Source organism: Heterodontus francisci, chromosome 36 (genome assembly GCF_036365525.1).
Source record: "Heterodontus francisci isolate sHetFra1 chromosome 36, sHetFra1.hap1, whole genome shotgun sequence".
Lineage (NCBI taxonomy): Eukaryota > Metazoa > Chordata > Chondrichthyes > Heterodontiformes > Heterodontidae > Heterodontus > Heterodontus francisci.
The window spans coordinates 50,597,122-50,618,762 of NC_090406.1; the positions used below are offsets into that span (position 1 = coordinate 50,597,122).

General features: G+C 42.5%; 1 protein-coding gene across 3 annotated transcripts in view; it reads right to left on the bottom strand.

The window, feature by feature from the left end:
* Positions 1-1,356: 1,356 nt before the first annotated feature.
* Positions 1,357-21,641, bottom strand: part of LOC137351811 (scaffold attachment factor B1-like) — a 115,512-nt gene continuing 95,227 nt past the window's right edge. For 2 of the 3 annotated variants that reach the window (XM_068016666.1, XM_068016665.1), the window contains exons 17-19: positions 21,130-21,242; positions 12,184-12,268; positions 1,357-1,651 (exon numbers count right to left, since the gene is read on the bottom strand). In XM_068016666.1, the coding sequence (XP_067872767.1) occupies positions 1,522-1,651; positions 12,184-12,268; positions 21,130-21,242 (328 nt within the window). In that variant the 3' untranslated portion in view covers positions 1,357-1,521. The remainder of the gene's footprint in view (positions 1,652-12,183; positions 12,269-21,129; positions 21,243-21,641) is intronic. The other variant, XM_068016667.1, reaches the window with a different exon arrangement.

A 21,641-nucleotide genomic window follows, 5' to 3' on the forward strand; every position in this document is an offset into this window, starting at 1 on the left:
TAGGCTAGTCGAGATAAAAACAAGAAATGCTGGAAATACTCAGCAGGTCTGGCAGCAACTGTGGAGAAAGGAGAGTTAACGTTTCAAGTCAGTGACTTCCTAAGAACTGGCAAAGGTTATATAAGTAATAGGTTTTAAGCAAGTAAAGCCGGGGTGGGGTGAGAGATAACAAAAGAGGTGCTGATAGGACAAGGTCACAGAGAATAACTGACCAGAAGGTCATGGAGCAAAGGCAACTGATATGTTAATGGTGCGGTAAAGACAAAGCTTTAGTACAGAGAGGGTGTTAATGGACAGAAAACTGAACAGCCTGGCCCCAAGTACAAACATGAAAAAAACCGTGGGTAGGCACAGTAGAAACAAACTAAAATAAAATAAACACAAAGACAAAACTAAAAATAAAAAGGGGGGACCCAACCCATCATGCTCTGAAATGATTGAACTCAATGTTCAGTCCGACAGGCTGTAGCGTGCCTAATCAGTAAATGAGATGCTGTTCCTCGAGCTTGCGTTGATGTTCACTGGAACACTGCAGCAATCCCAGGACAGAGATGTGGGCACGAGAGCTGGGGGGATGTGTTGAAATGGCCAGCAACCAGAAGCTTGGGGTCATCCTTTCGGACTGAGTGGAGGTTTTCCGCAAAGCAGTCACCCAGACTGCGTTTGGTATCCCCAATGTAGAGGAGACCACATTGTGAGCAGCGAATACTGTACACTAAATTGAAGGTACAAGTAAATCGCTGCTTCACCTGAAAGTAGTATTTGGGGCCTTGGATAGTGAGGAGAGAGGAGGTAAATGGGCAGGTATTACACCTCCTGCGATTGCAGGAGTGGTGGGGGTAATGGAGGAGTGGACCAGGGTGTCGCAGAGGGAACGATCCCTTCGGAATGCTGACAGGGTAGGGGAGGGGAAGATGCGTTTGGTAGTGGCATTATGCTGAAGGTGGCGGAAATGGTAGAGGATGATCCTTTGGACGTGGAGGCTGGTGGGGTGAAAAGTGAGGACAAGGGGAACCCCGTCGCGGTTAGTTGAAGTTGATTTCAAAATGATGACTGTATATTGAACAAAAAGCTAATAATTTTTATATTCTTTACTTACCTATATTTTCATTTAAGATTTGATTCTTCCTGTCAACAATTAATATGCTGATGGGATTGCCACATTATTTGCTAGTGTATTGCTAGTGGACGATTAAACATTGCACACAGGATTCCCAGCAAATAGATTTTGAAAGATTTACAGTCTTGTTTGGTGTGTTAGACAGCCATAGGAGAATTCAAGTAATATCAATAATCAATGCACACGACTTCAAATAGGTGTGGTAGAAAAAGACAAAAATGAATTTATTAATTCTCTCAATACACACATTTAACAAAAGCAAATTATTAATTACAAAATGAGAACTAGTCACTTTGAAACATTCAGTTCAACTACTTCAAGACAATAAACAAAGAAAAGGCTACAGAACCTTGAAACAAAATACTAAAAACCATTTCCTTATATGAAGATATTGAAACATTTTAGTAAGGGTGTTGGTAACCTCCCGAAGCATTTCCTCCTGACACGTTTAGTCCCGACATCATCTGGTTTGAGCGGTTATCAAATGTCACGGAGCCTTGCTGGTAACCCCCTTGCATGTAGCTCCCTTGACTGAAAACCAAGGATTACAACGGGTTATTTATAAAGATAAAAACATAAACTTTGCTTTAATCTGAGGTAGTAAGTAACGAGAGTATGAAGATTGTACATCTACACAGTCCAAGGATGTGCCTTCTGAGAACCCAAGAGACAGAAATTGACAACTTTACTAAACATACAGCAACATAAATTCATCACTGCTCATTTGACCCATCATAGCTGTATTGTTAGTGCCATATTGGATCCATCTACCCTCATAGCGATTCCCTGTATCTTTAAGATAATTCCATTGCAATTTTATTTCATTTCCTGTTAAATGCTGCGACTAATTCAGCTTGTGGAGACCTGTGGTAATGCATTCATATTCTAATTTTTTTTTGTGTGAATTCCTCAACTCCATTCATTCTTTTAGTATAAGTCCTAGTATCATGCCACCTTGTTACAGATTGAGAGAGCAATGGAATTAATCTTTTTCTACTTCCCCTCTGAAATCCATCCAACATTTCTGGTTTCCCCCCCCAAAGTCTCTCAATCTAACAATATTCCCACCTCCCTACCCCCACAAATACCTGGCAATCTGAAAATTCCTTCAGGTAGGCAGATATAAAGCTACCTTAGGTCAGCTCATCACAGCCCACAGACATCCTTGTGCCACATGAGGAGGAGATTTCAGGGAATGCAGCACAGGGAGGAATTTGTTACTGAGCAGGATGGAAGCACCCTTCACAGGGCAAGACTCCACATGGCTATGGTGTCCAATTTTCCTAGCAACAGGGAAACATTGCAATGTGCCAACCTAATCTTTGCTGGTGATATACTGGGGGAAGGGCCCCCCCCAGGCTTGACTAGAGAGCAAAAGTTGGACTTGGTTTTAAGAGTGACTACTAGTTCTAGGTAGGAAGGGAGCTGGGATCCTAGGAGGAGGTGTAAAAGGACTGGATTACTGAAGCTGTTAACACCAACTTTTTAGGAATATTGTTGTTGTGCAGGGCCATCCAGTGGATTGCTATGGAGCTGTAGGCTAAATGATAGAGAACAAAAATGGCATTTTACTGCTGTTGACATAACAACCTGTATTTATCACAGTTTTAACAGAATAAAACATACCAAGGCATTTCGCAGGAGCATGATAAAACAAAATGTGACACCGAGCCACATACAAAGATATACCCACATAAGAGATTAGCGTGTAAAATTAAAGCGCATGGGATTGGGGGTAGTGTATTGTGATGGATAGAAAACTGGTTGGCAGATGGGAAACAAAGAGTAGGGATAAGTGGGTCTTTTTTCAAATGGCAGGCAGTGACTAATGGGGTACCGCACGGATCGGTGCTAGGACCCCAGCTATTCACAATATACATTAATGATTTAGATGAGTGAACTAAATGTAATATCTCCAAATTTGCAGATGACACAAAACTGGGTGGGAGGGTGAATTATGAGGAGGATGCAGAGAGGCTTCAGGGTGATTTGGACAAGTCGAGTGAGCGGGCTAATGCATGGCAGATGCAGTATAATGTGGATAAATGTTATCCACTTTGGTAGCAAAAACAGGAAGGCAGATTATCTGAACAGCTATAAATTGAGAGAGGGGAATATGCAGTGAGACCTGGGTGTTCTCGTACACCAGTCACTGAAGGTAAGCATGCAGGTCCAACAGGTGGTAAAAAAGGCAAATAGTATGTTGGCCTTCATAGTGAGAGGATTCGAGTACAGGAGCAGGGATGTCTTGCTGCAATTATACAAGGCCTTGGTGAGGCCACACCTGGAATATTGCGTGCAGTTTTGGTCTCCTTATCTGAGGAAGGATGTTCTTGCTATAGAGGGAGTGCAGCGAAGGTTTACCAAACTGACCCCTGGGATGGCGGGACCGATGTATGAGGAGAGATTATATTCGCTGGAGATCAGAAAAGTAAGGGGGGGATCTCACAGAAACCTATAAAAATCTAACAGGACTTAACAGGGGAGATAGAGGAAGGATGTTCCCAATGGTGGGGGAGTCCAGAACCAGGGGTCATTGTTTAAGGATACGGGGTAAACCTTTCAGGACTGAGATGTGCAGAAATTTCTCCACCCAGAGAGTGGTGAACCTGTGGAATTCGCTACCACAGAAGGCAGTTGAGGCCAAAACATTGTATGCTTTCAAGAAGGAGTTAGATATAGCTCTTGGGGTGAAAGGGATCAAAGGATATGGGGTGAAAGCAGGAACAGGTTACTGAGTTGGATGATCAGCCATGATCATAATGAATGGCAGAGCAGGCTCGAAGGGCCTACTCCTGCTCCTATTTTCTATGTGTCTATTAGTACAGAAGCTTGGTCTGAGGTATGTTTGAGAAGCGTTTTAGAGGAGGAAAGTGAGATGGGGCGGGGGGGAGGGATAATTTTAGGGAGGAATTCCAAAGCTTAGGACCTCAGCAACTAAAAGCACAGCCACCAATGGCAGAGCAATTGAAATCAGGGATGCTCAAGAGGCCAGAATTCGAGAAGTGTAGTTATCTAGGAGGGTTATGGGGCTGTTGGAGAATTACAGAAATAGGGAGGGGTGAGGCCATGGCGGGATTTGAAAACAAGGATGATAATTTTTTTAAATCAAGATGTTGCTTGAACAGAAGCCATTGTAGGTCAGCCAGCACAGGGGTGATGGGTGAAAACGGATTTGGTGACAGTTCGGACATGAGTAGTACTGAATGACCTAAAGTTTACAGTGTGTAAAATGAGAGAGACTGGCCAGGAGTGTGGAATGGTCAAGTCCAGCGGTAACAAAGGCATGGATGAGGTTTTGGGGTCAAATATGGCACCAAGGTTGCAAACAGTCTGATTCAGCCTCAGGCAGTTGCCATGGAGAGGGATGGAGTCAGTGGCTAGGGAACAGAGTTTGTGCATCAAAGAACAGTATTTTAGCATTACAATCACAGTACCACTAATAAGCATTATTAGTACTGCAGTTAACTGTTGACATTTTTGAGATTGTGAACTTAGGACTGATGAAAGATTTTTGAAAATTAATGTTCAGACCCATAGCAATTTTTTTTAATAACAGGACAAATAGCCTCCTTCTGTGCTGTATCATGGTATGATATGGATAAATGGAGGGAGAGATCCCAAAACAGATCTTTGGAGCCATTAGCTATTTCTCATCTATCTGGGAAAGACTCATTAACTTCTCGGGGCTCTTATCTCTAGAAAGGAGAAGGCTACACAGTGACTTGGAAGGCTTTTAATATTTTGAAGGGTTTTAATAGGGTAGTTGTGGAGAAGATGCTTCCAATTGCCAGGGGAGACCAGAACTACAGGCCATAATCATAGTCAATAATAAATCCAATAAGGAATTCAGCAGAAACTTCTTTACCCAGAGTAGTTTGAATGTGGAAATGGCTACCACAAGTAGATGAGGCCATGAGCATAGATGCATTCAAGGGGAAACTAGATAAACTCATGAAGTAGAAAGGAGTATAGGATATGCTGCTAGGGTGAGATGAAGTAAGGCAACAGGAGGTTTGTGGGTAACACAAACACCAGCATAGACCTTTGGGCCTGTTTTGGTGCTATGTAGTTCTACTCTGTTTTCTATCCATCAGCCATTTCTCTATCCATGCAGGCACTTCATCTTTAATTATATGGGATTTTTTTTTATTAGAGATACAGCACTGAAACAGGCCCTTCGGCCGACCATCAACCACCCATTTATACTAATCCTACACTAATCCCATATTCCTACCAAACATCGCCATCTGTCCCTATATTTCCCTACCACCTACCTATACTAGTGACAATTTATAATGGCCAATTTACCTACCAACCTGCAAGTCTTTTGGCTTGTGGGAGGAAACCGGAGCACCCGGAGAAAACCCACACAGACACAGGGAGAACTTGCAAACTCCACGCAGGCAGTGCCCAGAATCGAACCCGGGTCCCTGGAGCTGTGAGGCTGCAGTGCTAACCACTGCGCCACTGTGCCGCTATTTTCAGCTACAAGTTTCTTTGGTGGCACTCTAATGCTTTTGAAAGTTTAACCATAAATCCATACATTACTTTATTTACGTTTGGTAATTTCCTCAAGCACTCGATTAGTTAAGGGTGATATATTCTTTACAGATCTGTGTTAACCTGGGTTATCTCTCATCCTTTTTGGAACATAGAGTTATACAGCACAGAAACAGGCTCTTTAGCCCATCGTGTCCGCACCGGTCATCAAGCTTATCTATTCTAAACCCACTTTCTAGCGCTTGGCCCGTAGCCTTGTATGCTATGGCTCTTCAAGTGCTCATCTAAATACTTGTTAAATGTTGTGAGGGTTCCTGCCTTTGCCACCTCTTCAGGCAGTGTGTTCCAGATTCCAACCACCCTCTGAGTGAAAATATTTTTCCTCAAATCCCCTCACCTTAAAATCTATGCCCCCATGTTACTGACACCTCCGCTAAAGGGAAAATGTTTCTTGCTATCTACGCCCCTCATAATTTTGTATACCTCAATCAGGTCCCTCCTCAGCCTTCTCTGCTCTAAGGAAAACAACCCTAGCCTATCCAGTCTCTCTTCATAGCTGAAATGCTCCAGCCCAGGCAACACCCTGGTGAATCTCCTCTGCACCCTCTCCAGTGCAATCACATCCTTCCCATAATGTGGCAACCAGAACGTACACAGTACTCCAGCTGTGGCCTAACTAGCATTTTATACAGCTCCATCATAACCTCCCTGCTCTTATATTCTATGCCTCGGCTAATAAAGGCAAGTAACCCATATGCCTTCCTAACCACCTTATTTACCTGTGTTGCTGCTGCCTTCAGTGATCTATGGACAAGTACATCAAGTTCCCTCTGACCCTCTGTACCTCCTAGGGTACTACCATCCAATGTATATTCCCTTGCCTTGTTAGTCCTCCCAAAATGCATCACCTCACACTTCTCAGGATTAAATTCCATTTGCCACTGCTCTGCCCAATTTACCAGCCCGTCTATATCGTCCTGTAATCTAAGGCTATCCTCCTCACTATTTATAACCACCAATTTTCGCGACATCTGCGAACTTACTGATTCATACCTCCTATATTCACGTCTAAATCATTAATATACACTACAAACAGCAAGGGTCCCAGCACTGATTCCTGCAGTACACCACTGGTTACAGGCTTCCAATCGCAAGAACAACCCTCGACCATCACCCTCTGCCTCCTGCCACTAAACCAATTTTAGATCCAATTTGCCAAATTGCTCTGGATCCCATGGGCTCTTACCTTCTTGACGAATCTCCCATGCGGGACCTTATCAAAAGCCTTACTGAAGTCCATGTAGACTACATCAACTGCTTTACCCTCATCTACACATCTAGTCACCTCCTCGAAAAATTTAATCAAATTTGTTAGACATGATCTCTCCCTGACAAAGCCATGCTGACTATCCTTAATTAATCCGCCTCTCCAGGTGGATATTAATCCTGTTCCTCAAAATTTTTTCCAACAGTTTCCCTACCACTGATGTTAGACTCACCAGCCTGTAACTACCTGGTTTATCCCTACTACCCTTCTTGAATAATGGTACTACATTCACTGTCCTCCAGTCCTCTGGTACCTCTCCTGTGACCAGAGGGGATTTGAACATTTGTGTCAGAGCCCCTGCAATTTCTTCCCTTGCCTCACATGACAGCCTGGGATACATCTCATTTGGGCCTGGGATTTATCCACTTTTAAGCCCGCTAAAACCTCCTCCCTTTCAATGCAAATTTGTTCAAGTATATCACAATCCCCCTCCCTGATCTCTACACCTACGTCGACCTTCTCCATAGTGAACACAGATGAAAAGTAATCATTTAAAACCTCACCTACGTCCTCTGGCTCCACACACAGATTGCCACTTTGGTCCCTAATGGGCCCCACTCTTTACCTGGTTATCCTCTTGCCCTTAATATACTTATAAAACACCTTTAGATTTTCCTTTATCTTGCCCGCTTGTTTTTTTCCATGCCTCCCCTTCACTCGCCTAATTACTTTTTTTTTTTAAAAAGTACCTCCCTACACTTTCTATACTCCTCCAGTGCCTCCGCTGTTTCCAGCCCTCTGAATCTGCCATAACCTTTTTTTTCCCCTTATCCAATCCTCTATATCCCTTGACATCCAGGGCTCCTTGGACTTGTTGGTACTACCCTTCACCTTAACGGGAACAAGTTGGCTCTGAACTCTCACTATTTCCTTTTTGAATAATTCCCACTGGTCTGATGTAAGCTTTCCTATAAGTAGCTGCTCCCAGTCCACTTTGGCCAGATCCCGTTTTATCATATTGAAATCGGCCTTCCCCCAATTCAGTAACTTTATTTCCAGTCAATCTTTGTCCTTTTCCATAACTACCTTAAATCTTAGTTATGGTCACTATCCCCAAAATGTTGCCCCACTGACACTTCTACTACTTGTCTGGCTTCATTCCCTAGGATTAGGTCCAGTACTGCCCCTTCTCTTGTAGGACTTTCTACGTGCTGGCTCAAAAATCTCTCTTGGATGTACTTTAAGAAGTCCGCCCCCTTTAAGCTTTTTGTACTAAGACTAACGCAGTTAATACTGCGTAAGTTGAAATCCTCTATTATTATTACACCTCTCTATTTGCCTACATATCTGCTCCTCTATCTCTTTGACTGTTTGGAGGCCTGTAGTACACTCCTAGCCAAGTGATTGCCCCCCTTTTTATTTTCAAGTTTTACCCATATGGCCTCATTTGGGGAACCTAAGATATCATCCCTCTTTACTACAATAATTGACTCTTTGATCACTAGTGCAATGCCACCTCCTCTTTTACATGTTCCCCCCCACCATGCTTGAATATTCTATACCCTGGAATATTAAGCTGCCAGTCCTGCCCTTCCCTCAACCATGTCTCTGTGATAGCAATGGTATCATATTCCCATGTGTTAATCAACGCCCTCAATTCATCGGCCTTACTTGTAAGACTCTTTGCATTAAAATAGATGTAATCTAGCCTTGCATTATTTGCTTGTGCCTCAACAAGTCCATATTTGCTCTGCCTTCCAGACTGACTCTGTTTCTCTTCTATGTTTGGCTATGCATCACCCCCGACTGTACCTCCACTCTGTATCCCATCCCCCTGTCAAATTAGTTGAAACCCCCCCCAACAGCACTAGCAAACCTCCCACTAAACATTTTGGTCCCGTTCCTGTTCAGGTGCAACCCATCCAACTTGAACAGGTCCCACCTTTGCCAGAAACAGACGCAGTGATCCAGGAAACTAAAGCCCTCCCTCCTGCACCATCTCTTCAGCCACGCATTCATCTGCTCTATCCTCTTATTCCTATACTCACTAGCACGTGACACTGGGAGTAACCCAGAGATTACAACCTTTGAGGTCCTGCTTTTTAACTGCTACCTAGCTCCCTAAATTCTTGTTGCAGGACCACATCCTCTTTCTAGCTATGTCATTGCTACCAATGTGAACCATGATCTCTAACTGTTCACCCTCCCCCTTCAGAACGTCCTGCAGCCGCTCCATGACATCCTTGACCCTAGCACCAGGGAGGCAACATACCATCATGGAGTCACGTTTACAGCCACAGAAACGCCTATCTGTAGTCCTTATGATAGAATCCCCTATCACTATAGCTCCCCAACTCCTTTTCCTCCCCTCCTGTGCAGCTGAGCCATCCATGGTGCCACAGACTTGGCTCTTGCTGCATTCCCCTGAGAAGCTATCTCCCCCAACAGCATTCGAAGGGGAAAATCTGTCAGACAGGGAGATGGACCCAGGGGACTCCTGCATTACCTGCCTAATTCTTCTACTCTGCCCGGCGGTCACCCATTCCCTTTCTGCCTGAGCAGTTTTTACCTGCGGTGTGACCACCTCCCTGTACGTGCTATTCACTACGATCTCAGCCTTGCGGATGCTCCAGTGTCCCCAGCTGCTGCTCCAAATCTGAAACGTGGATTTCAAGTAGCTGCAGCTGGAGACACTTCCTGCACACTAGTTCGCTCTGGACACTGGAAGTGTCCCTGACTTCCCACATTGCACAGGAGCAGCACTCCACGTTGCCGAATGTAACAGAAGTGTTACATTATCCATTCTCTAGTTCTCTGGTATATTTTCACAGAAGTTGGAATGAAATTCGAGATGTACTGCACTAACACTCCCACCATTGCACCTTCTTAAGAGCCTGTGACAGGTATGAAGTACTTCAACAGCACAGAAACAACAATGTCTGCTAACAGCATGTTATAGACTGTGCAGCCTTTAACAAATAAGGTCTCAACTTTTGCATTTTATGTAAATTACACCAATGAGAAAGCACTGCTTCCACAGTTTGAGAAATTATCTTTGGTATTTTTCTATATTTTAGATGGCTGTGGTCAGTCATCCAATGGCTACTTAAGCTCACTGATCCATTACTTAAATTGACAATGCTTTTGAGGCATGGAGGTGTGGGGTGCACAAGGGTTGCTATTCAGACAATAATTATTGCTTTGCCTTCCTCTGTTCTCGCTCTTCTGCAGCTATAATTTCTCTTTTCATAACTGTGCTCCTGACAGCTTAAATTCTTTTCGCAAGTCCATCCTTTATTCTGTATGTTTCTCACTGATCTCTCTTTTCATTTGTTCTTGGGATGTGGGCAACAGCATTTACAGCTGATCCCCAGATGCCCTGAAGGCATTAAAAGTAAACCATGTAATGCGGGATTGTAGGTCAATACAACTCAATTTCAGAACCTGCAGTGGCTGGCGATCTAGGAGTTGCTAATCAGCCACGGTATGTATCTTACACATATTCCTGTATTGAATTTATAGCTTTTACCTTTCGGGCACTTAGCCAAATTGTGGAAATCTGTGAGGCGGTTGGGGGGCGGGAAACGGAAGAATTGAACTAAGGGGATCCGTGCTGTTTACACCAAAATGCCCCTGATCTGGACCCCAAGGTATTTGAATTGAGCTCTAAACGTATTGGAGAACATGGTGAAAGCATCAAATGGAAAAAAGCGATGTAAAGAAGAGGTGGATGCCATGGCAACCGTATTGGAGATGGCAGCATCCGAGACCAGTGAATCCATGGAGACAGATGAATCACAGGAAACAAAACAAGAATCTGCACTTGATGAGGAGGATGATAATGAAAAATCAAAACTTACAGACCTCTTGGCACAATTTAATCAACTTAGCAGGTCAACATGGTCACTTTCACAGAAAGTGGAGCTTAACTTAGGTTTAATGTGCGGCTTTTGTTGCTAGTCTGAGATTTAAGAGATACTCCAGCTCACATGGATATAACAGAAACCAGAGTTTGGGCCTAGGCTAGGAGGGAAGCTTGGCTCTGGACCCACAAGTTGTAACAGTATGGGAGTAAAGCAAGCACCAAGGGTTAAAGGTGGGAGGTGATTAAGTGGTGGAGAAAGAATCCATCTGTGATGGTGTTCACTTGTGTTTAGGATCAAGCCAGGCGCACATCAAGATACTGCTGCAGACTGACAGCACAAGCTTCAGTTAGTGTCAGGTCTGCTGAACAACACATTTCTCAAGTGCTGCTTCTGCTATTGATCTAACTATTCTTTGAAGGAGTGCTGCACAAATCACCCAATCGCCAGTCCTGAAGTTGATGATCTGATTTGCCAGCTTCATGTTCGAGGTTTACCTCAGCATCTTTGTGCCCCTGACCTAGGGAGTGGGTCTGGAGTTTAAAAGAGACAGGATAGCAGAGAGCATGGTCGGAGTGGAGTCTAGACAAGCAGAGAGCAGTGGAGAATAGACCTCTCTTAAAACTGATGCAAGGGAGAGAGCAGACGCGCAGTAAAGAATGGGCCAAAGGTGCAAAGCTCATAGAGCAAATCTTGACGATGACAGAATAAAGGCCACAAACAGGTCAGGGAGAGACAAAGATGAGGCAGAGTGAGTGAAATGCCGTGGGAAATGGCACTGATTTATCTTTTTCCAATGATTTGCTGTCACATGATTACCTCAATGTAACAATTAGAAATACTGGATAGCAAACTATGTCCTTTCAGCTCTGCAGGCAAACCTAGCCGGACTACACCAAAGTCTTTTATCACTGGCACTCAGGGGAGCAGAGACAAATAGTACACACTCTTCCCACTCTGGGATTGAGGTGTACATCCAGTCTGTACTGAAGAATATTACAATTATTTCTCTCTGATAGAGGAAACGGTCCAACATAAAACTAAACAGGAACATGGTTCCTTGAAAGTGCAGGTGTAACTCAACAGTGGTGATAATTTGGCATAATCTTTTGAGTAAAAAAATGCACCACAGAAATTGCAACTTTCATTTGGAGTCAGAGCACCAAAGTTGGTCTGTGTGAAATGCCTACTTATAAAGTGGAAGAGTGTTAGACAGGTAGGTAAAAAAGATTAAAAGAAATAAAACAACACAGGAAGGGTTAAATGGCAGTTGTGCTTATCGATATTGCCGAATATTGAATGAAAAAAATGGACAGAGACTTTATCACTTCAGAGACCAAGGATACAAGAGTCAGTGTTTTTAAGAAGACCTTAAATGGTTCATGTTTTTCTGAAGTGTAGCCAAGCAGTGATTTTTTTGTGCTACTTACTTCTGCAGACCTCCTCCACCTCCTCTCTGCATATTGTCACCTGTCCCAGACTGCCCAGACTGGCCAGACATGCCCCGATCACCACCTGCAAAAGCAGTATGTTGGTGATTAAAATTCATATTCGCAATTAGTCATTCAAAAAACATGCAAGCAATTCAAGGTACATACAAGACCAGTGAATCACCGATGATTACAAATTAAACAAAGCACAAATAGCTGGAAGATTTCATATTTTTGAGAGTATATCTCAACCTTTAGGGGGTCGGTTAGCTCAATTGGCTAGATGGCTAATGTATGATGCAGAAAGATGTCAACAGCCTGGGTTCAATCCCCATCCCAGGTGTGGTAGTTCATGGAGGCCTGCCTCCTCAACTTGCCCGATGGTTGAGGAGTGGTGACACAAATTTTCAAATCCTCTCTGGCCACAGGAGAGGTACCAGAGGATTGGAAGACAGCAAATGTGGTGCCATTATTTAAGAAGCGTAGCAGGGATAAACCAGGCAATTACAGGCCAGTGAGTGTAATTTCAATGGTAGGCAAAATATTGGAAAAATTTCTGAGGGACAGGATTAATCTCCACTTGGAGAGGCAGGGATTAATCAGGGATAGTCAGCATGGCTTTGTCAGGGGGAGATCATGTCTGACTAACTTAATTGAATTTTTTGAGGTGGTGACGAAACGTGTAGATGAGGGTAAAACAGTGATGTAGTCTATATGGACTTCAGTAAGGCTTTTGATAAGGTCCTGCATGGGAGATTGGTTAAGAAGGTAAGAGCCCATTGGATCCAAGGCAATGTGGAAAATTGGATTCAAAATTGGCTTAGTGGCAGGAGGCAGAGAGTAATGGTCGAGGGTTGTTTTTGCGAGTGGAAGCCTGTGACCAGTGGTGTACCGCAGGGATCAGTGCTGGGACCCTGCTGTTTGTAGTATACATTAATGATTTAGACGTGAATATAGGAGGTATGATCAGTAAGTTCGCAGATGACACAAAAATTGGTGTCGTAAACAGTGAGGAAAGCCTTAGATTACAGGATATAGATGGGCTGGTAAGATGGACGGAGCTGTGGCAAATGCAATTTAATCCTGAGAAGTGTGAGGTGATGCATTTTGGGAAGACCAACAAGGCAAGGGAATATACAATGGATGGTAGGACCCTAGGAAGTACAGAGGGTCAGAGGGACCTTGGTGTACTTGTGCATAGATCACTGAAGGCAGCAGCACAGGTAGATAAGGTGGTTAGGAAGGCACATGGGATACTTTCCTTTATTCATCAAGGCATAGAATATAAGAGCAGGGAGGTTATGATGGAGTTAATAAAACACTAGTTTGGCCATAGTTGGAGTACTGTGTACAGTTCTGGGCACCACACTATAGGAAGGATGTGACTGCACTAGAGAGGGTGCAGAGGAGATTAACCAGGATGTTGCCTGGACTGGAGTATTTCAGCTAAGAAGAGAATGAAAAGGCTAGGGTTGTTTTCTTTAGAACAGAGATATGATTGAGGTATAAAAAATTATGAGGGACACCGATAGGTTAGATAGCACAAAACTTTTTCCCTTAGCGGAGGGGTCAATAACCAGGTGGCAAAGATTTAAGGTAAGGTGCAGGAGGTTTAGAGTGGATTTGAGCAAATATTTTTTCACCCAGAGGGTGACTGAAATCTGGAACGCACTGCCTGAAGAGGTGGCAAAGACAGGAACCCTCACAACATTTAAGAAGTATTTAGATGAGCCCTTGAAATGCCATAGCATACAAGGATACAGGCCAAATGCTGGAAAATGGGATTAGAATAGTTAGGTGCTTGATGGTTGGCACAGACACGATGGGCCGAACGGCCTGTTTCTGTGCTGTATGACTCTGACTGTCTAGTTAGGACACACCTCCATTCGGCATTATATTCCTATAGGTGGCACACAGCCCATAACCTGGGTCCTGAGGAGGGGTAATGTGTGATGAAACACTGATGCAAGGCCTGAGACGGAGAAAATCCACTGGAATATTCCCAACAGATGCCTCTGGTGTGAACATCAAAAATTAGGCAGCATACAGGGCTTTGCTCTGACGGAGAGATTTAGGCTGATGTATTCAAAGTCTTTTAGTTGAAAATTTAATGCTGGTATTGTAATGAAGTGATATGAGAAGTTGTAAGAGTTCCTTAAATTATTTAAGAAATGATTTTTGGTTGATTTGAGTATGTTAATTAGATCAGCACCTGACATCCTAACAATTGAAACAATTAGTCTGAAGCAGATACCGCAACAAAAACTTGCAAGAAGAGGCTGAGCTGTCATAGATTATATTTTAAAACCGGAATAAAGTTTTACTTTTTCCCCCCATAAATTTTGGATTACAAGGAACTCAAACAAGAATAAAGCAAGATCACTACTGTTTTTGGTTGCAATATTGTCTATGCTACATGATGCCTGGGAATTGCCTGCTTCGATCAGAAGATTAATTAAAATAAAAGTTTTTCTCAAAGATTTCATGGTATTGTATTTAAATCAAGCTATTCTAAACTGTTGCTGTGGAAGTGTAAATTTCTAAAATATGAATTAAAACAGTTTGATCTCCATCAAGATATTAAATGAGTACTCAATGCTGTACTGTTAAATATATTTTATAACTGTTGATATTGTCCAGCTTGGCTGGGAGCCAATCTACATTTCGTAGACAAGATGATCTTGACAGGAAAGAAAAGTCCTCCGAGAAGACGACAAGTCCATATGCTAGTGTAAAACTCGGAGTTGTTTCAACTGTGGGTCAGTAGGTAGCACTCTCACCCGAGTCAAAAGGTTGTGAGTTCAAGTCTCGCTCTAGAGATTTTAGCATGAATCTTAGCTGGCACCATAATAAGGGAGGACTGCACTGTCAGACATGCTGTCTTTCAGATCAGACATTAAACCGAGGCCACAGTTGCCCTCTCAGGAGGATGTAAAAGTTGCACTATTTAAAGAGCAGGGAAATTTATCAAAGAACAAAAAGAATAACAGTACAGCACAGGAACAGGCCATTCAGCCCTCCAAGCCTGCGCCGATCTTGATGCCTGTCTAAACTAAAACTTTTTGCACTTCCGGGGTCCGTATCCCTCTATTCCCATCCTATTCATGTACTTGTCAAGATGCCTCTAAAAATTTGCTATCTGCTACCACCACCTCCCCCGGCAGCAAGGTCCAGGCACTCACTACCCTCTGTGTAAAAAAACTTGCCTCGCACATCCCCTCTAAACTTTGCCCCTCGCACCTTAAACCTATGTCCCCTAGTAACTGACTCTTCCACCCTGGGTAAAAGCTTCTGACTATCCACTCTGTCCATGCCACTCATAACTTTGTAAACCTCTATCATGTCGCCCCTCCACCTCCGTCGTTCCAGTGAAAACAATCCGAGTTTTTCCAACCTCTCCTCATAGCTAATGCCCTCCAGACCAGGCAACCTCCTGGTAAACCTCCTCTGTACCCTCTTCAAAGCCTCCACATCCTTCTGGCAGTGTGGCGACCAGAATTGTACTCAAATTCCAAGTGTGGCTCAACTAAGGTTCTGTGCAGCTGCAGCATGACTTGCCAATTTTTATACTCTATGCCCCGACCGATGAAGGCAAGCATGCCATATGCCTTCTTGACTATCTTATCCACCTGCGTTGCCAGTTTCAGTGATCTGTGGACCTGTACGCCCAGATCTCTCTGCCTGTCAATACTCCTAAGGGTTCTGCCATTTACTGTATACTTCCCACCTGTATTAGATCTTCCAAAATGCAATACCTCACATTTGTCCAGATTAAACTCCATCTGCCATTTCTCTGCCCAAGTCTCCAACCGATCTATATCCTGCTGTATCCTGACAATCCTCATCACTATCCGCAACTCCACCAACCTTTGTATCATCCGCAAACCTACTAATCAGCCCAGCTACATTTTTCTCCAAATTATTTATATATACTACAAACAAACGTCCCAGCACTGATCCCTGCAGAACACCACTAGTCACATCCCTCCATTCAGAAAAGCACAGTTATCCTCAGTTGTCCTGATCAGTATTTATCCCTCAAGCAGTATCACAAAAAATGGTCTTGAATACGATCATATTTCTGTTTATAGGACTTTGCTGTGTGGAAATCAACATTCCCTACAATGCAACAGTGATTACACATGAAAAGTACTTCACTGGCTGTAAAACACTTTGGATGACCTGAGGTTGTGAAGGCCACTAGCCTTTTAAAAAAAAAAAATCAGCTTATTTTAAAAGCGACACCCTGCTGAGCTGAAACAGATTTTTAGTATGGGCCTGTGTTTAACGGTAAACTGAGTGAGTTTAGCCTGTAGCAATCCAATCCGGATGCATGATATTTTCACATTGGAATAGACTGAAGCTGTGCTGGAAATTACCTGTGAAGTCCAAGTTACTACAGTCAGGGTTGATTGCTATCTGGGGTACACTATCTTCACAAGGAAACAATACAGAATAGTCCTCCTGATCATAAAGGAAATGGATCCTGCTGATAGCAAGTGCTGTGAAACTATCAGATACAAGATTTTTCTGTAAAAGATTGAACTGTACCTGGGTATGCACAGGAGTGTTGCTGCTGACTCAGGTCTGATCTTTGGTCTGTCAGTTGAGCGACAGAGTGCTTACAAGGAGCCCTGTTGTACATATACCATCCTCTCAAAGTATGCTTGTTTCCATTGTTTCTTGAAAGTTGCTCTACTTGTCCGCCAAAAATACATTTCCCATTGCAGGGCCGCTTCAAAAGCTGCTGCTGCAGTTTTCATGGGAACATAACTAAAATATAGCAGGGCAGCCCGCAAGGAATTTCAATTAAAGCGCGGGATCGCGCGGCTTTTTGCTGCAATGCGGCAGCATGCATTTGGTTGTTGATAGGGAAATTATCCCAATTTGTTTTAGCAACTCCTTGGAACTTGAGTGGCCAGTTATAGAATATTTTGGGATTTGCTGTAAGCCAGGACCATTCCAATGGAAAATTACCAAGAATGAACCAACATCCCACCAAGGTAAACCATTTTAGAAGTAACTTAAATATGCTGTTTCTTCGTATAACGTATCAGAAGAAGAAACAATGAATTCCTCAACTGGGTTCCGATGCTGTTCTCCAAAGTTTTCAGGAGTTAAAAAAAAAAATCAATTTCATGGCCCATATCGTTATGTTTGTGATCTCTATAATTCACTTGTCAGGAAGTTTCAGCTTGTGACCCTTAGGTCATCATCAACTTGCGTTTATATGGCTACTTTACTGTCGTGAAAACGTCCCAAGGTGTTTAAATCAGACAAAATTTGAGACCCAGCCAGAATATGAGGTAATAGGACAGTAACTTGCAAGCTCCTTCGATAGCACCCTCTAAATCTATGACCTCTACCACCTAGAAGAACAAGGGCAGCTACCTTCTGCAAGTTGCCCTCCAAGTCACACTCCATCCTAACTTGGACATTTATCACCATTCCTTCACTGTCAGTGGGTCAAAAGCCAGGAACTCCCTTCCTAATAGCACTGTGGGTGTACCTACGCCGCATGGACTGCAGCAGTCCAAGAAGGCAGCTCACCACTGCTTTCTCAAGGACTATTAGGGATTGGCAACAAATGCTGGCATTGCCAACAATGCTGACAACCCATGAAAGAATAAAAGTGAGCAAAAGCTTGGGCAAAGATGCAGGTTTTAAGCAGCGTCAAAGGAGAACAAGGTAGTGAGGTGGAGAGGTATAGGGAAAGAATTCCAGAGCCTTAGGTCCTATGGCCACCAATGCTGGAGAGATGAAAATCAGGGATGTGCTAGAGGCCTGAGCATGGGGATCTGAGGATTGTACAGCTGAAGGATTTTCGAAATCATTCAACTCTGTTGGACATTTATAACCCTTAAGTTATCAAACAGATGGCTCAACACAAATGAGTACAGATGCTACGACGTTATCAATAACCTGTACCATTGTCTGAAGTTATAGATAGCAGTTTCATTACACATGTCGACTCCAGAATACCTTCCTGGCAGCTAGCAAAGAAAGAAACTTCAGTCCCCTGTTTATTATTTTGAAGATGTTTTTATCCTGGGTCAAGGATTTCTGCAAGACCAACTTCATTTACCCATATTGCTACATTTCCTACCCAAATTTCTTAGATTAGCCATTCTGCCTTGATTTCAGTAAAAACTACAAAAGCAAATATATACACATACATTCACCAACCTACTGTATACTAGCTGATATCACACAACTACTTTTGGCAAATATGCCAAAAGACCTTAGCATATGTTCAGCTGAAGAAAAAATGTTGTGACTGGGAACAGCTCCAAACAAGTCTTTTTATTTTGTGAAGTATTCTGAATGGTTGCAGAAGCTGTATTCATTTTACTTACAACAGGAGCAGTGGTTTGTGCAGTCTGTAATGACTGTACCACTGATCAAGCTTGGTGTGATGTTCTGAATAAAAGTCCAGATTTAAAAATGTATATTTAATTAGAACAATTGTAATACTGAGTATTGCAAGATATATATTTGAAGAAGCAAATATACAAATTTGCTCAGTCTTGTCTGTTTAATTTATTTCCTGTCATTTGCTATAAAAACCCACATCTTGAACAGATGGTGAGTATAGGTAAAGGTTAAGGTTAAGAGCTGCTCCGCCATATTAAATAGAAGTCTATTATGTAGCGTGGTATATGGAAATGCAAACTTATTACATAGCACAGAAACAGGCCAGTCAGCCTAACCAGTCCATGTGACATTTATGCTGCACTCCAGTCTTAATCTACCTGCACTGTTTGTATGGGAAAATATTACTTACACAGAACTCGCCAAAAAAAAAAGTACTTCGTCTTCCTCACCCAGTACCCAGGCTCTTTGCAACAAAACCTCTGCCTCATTACTATCATTGCGTGACACCCACAGCATCTTTCTTTTCGAAGGCTGCAGTCACTCAGTTTCAAACAGATGATGGTCCTTGCCCAAATTTAAAATGGCAAATCAATGTTAAAATTCTTTGATGATAAATTTGTTACAATAATCAGGCTAATTACCTGAGCACTTGATGGGGGTAGGGAACATTACCTACTAGCAATGAGCATCAGAATCAGAACACTGCCTGAGATTTTCTGACACAAGACATGAGTAGGCAAGATTTCCTGACAGTGGACTCAAAATTACCCCCACTGTTTCAAACACAAACAAATGCTGCATGATGTCAGCAAATGTACTGACAACAGTACATTTACACCAGTGTAACTCCTTCAAATACAGTTCAACCATCCATAGCAATATAGATTCAAATTTCAGCAAAATATGAGTCAGAGTCTGTTATTGTCAGAGGGCAAATCAGCAACATTATTTTGATATTCAATTTATCAACATGCAGCCTTTCTTCAAAAGAAGTAGTCTCCTTACAGCTGACTGTCTCGCCATTTACCTGCCACATAGAATTGTACGATGTAATTGGCCCACTGCCCCAGCTCCCTGAACTCCCCCACTCTGTCCCATTCACTGCCCTTTCCCATCCCATTTTATTTATTTTTCAATTATTTATGCATTTCCCTTTTTAAGGCTATTATCCACTACTATATCTGGTAGGGCATTTCTTATAAGTCTCTGGGTATGAAGGTTCTCCAAATGTCTCCCTTCATTCTTTAGATGACCTTAAATCTATGCGCTCTAGTAATCGGCTCACTGACTAGTGGGAATAGCTTATTCATATTTAGCTCAAAGTCCCTCAATTTTGAGTGCATTCAGATCACATCCCCCTTAAACCAAAGATGGTAGCTATTGCTAAGCACTAACAGTTACGATCACCTGGTTCACAGTTTATAGAGTAATAGAGTCATAGAGAGATACAGCACTGAAACAGGCCCTTCGGCCCACCGAGTCCATGCCGACCATCAACCATCCATTTACATTAATCCTACATTAATCCCATTTTCGCTCACATCCTCACCTTCCCTCAATTCTCCTACCACCTACCTACACAAGGGGCAGTTTTGACAATGGCCAATTTATCTATCAACCCGCAAGTCTTTGGCATGTTTGTATTAATATTTTAGAGGTCACTTTTAGTTTTGGGAAATTAAATGTATACTTGTAATAATTTCAAAAGGTTGTAGACCACCCAACATTTAAGTTCAAAAATCCTTCCATGAGTGCTTATAGAGTTAGAGAGGCGAGAGCCATAAAACCACAAGTGCCTCGTTTAGTTGGGCAGCTGGAGAGTTTTCGGGAATCAAAGAGAAGATTCAGAGTTGGAAATACTTCGTTTAAATTGTTATCTGGGACATCCCACGTGTACCATTTGCTCTGGCGATAGGTACGGGGGTGTCTGTTAATTTTTTGATCTGTGTGCTTGCTGACACAGTCAGTCAATTGGCTTTTAGACAAGCAGTTGGACTTCGGAACAAAGAGGCCATCAGGAACCAGGGGTGTTTCTGTTTTGAGGCATGCCCGTGCTCAAGCTGGGAAGTCAAGATTCGGAAGGTGATCTCACACCTAGAAGACAGCTGAGAAACTAAGAAAATCAAAATGAATTCCTAAGAGCTGTGGTACACTTTGGATTGGTCCCAGAAGTGAACAAATCACCAAGATCCTGGGGGTGGAATTAGTAGTCGAATGGGAGCGTTTGGTTGAGATTTAGTGTTTGAATTATATGCCTTCATGTTCTGTTAAGATTTTAAGTTTAAAATATAAGAGTTTCAAAATTGTACTGCTAAATTAGTAGTGCTTTGCTTTACTCTTGTACAGTAAAGTTGTTTAAAATGTGAAATCTATGGCGTAAATTTTTAATAACTGGGAATTAGACATTCTCTTTTTTTTTTTAAAAAGTTAAAAGTTCAAAACGGAATCATAAAGTCTTTCCCTATGAGTTACCAAGCTATAGATGTTGCCTTTGGGAGATGGAACGTAAATAGTAAAATCACTCTGTTTCTTCACATTATTCAGAAACACAATTTAAATGTCAAGTTTTACCTTGCCAATGATCCCTTGAGATTATTCCGCCATCAGTACTTCCTTGCCAGGAACGATCATGAAGTCCATCCATCTTCCGGCTGCGATCAGTGCTCCAATCTCTGTTCAATGGGCTGAGAAAAAGAAAATATTAAATCTCTGAATAAATGTTCACCAAAATTTAGAGGGCATACGTTCATATCAGAACCTCATCACTTTATACTACATAACAGCAAGAAACAAAGTGAGACAATTAATGATCAGATGCAATGGTTCTATTTCACCCGTACACGTCTCTAATGTAATAGATGCTATTACATCTACAGAAATCGTTTGCTCTGCCACCAGAGGTTAACCAGGAGTATTTTCCATCGGCTAGAAGCAAACATCTTTTTTATTGGTTGCCCCAAAAAGCACAGACTTATTGTTTATGCACATCAAGGTGAAAAAAATCAGTGCTAGGGAATGGAAGCATTTTTCTATCACATCAGCACTGATAAGGAACAATACAGGTCAGAAGTAGAGAACAACTA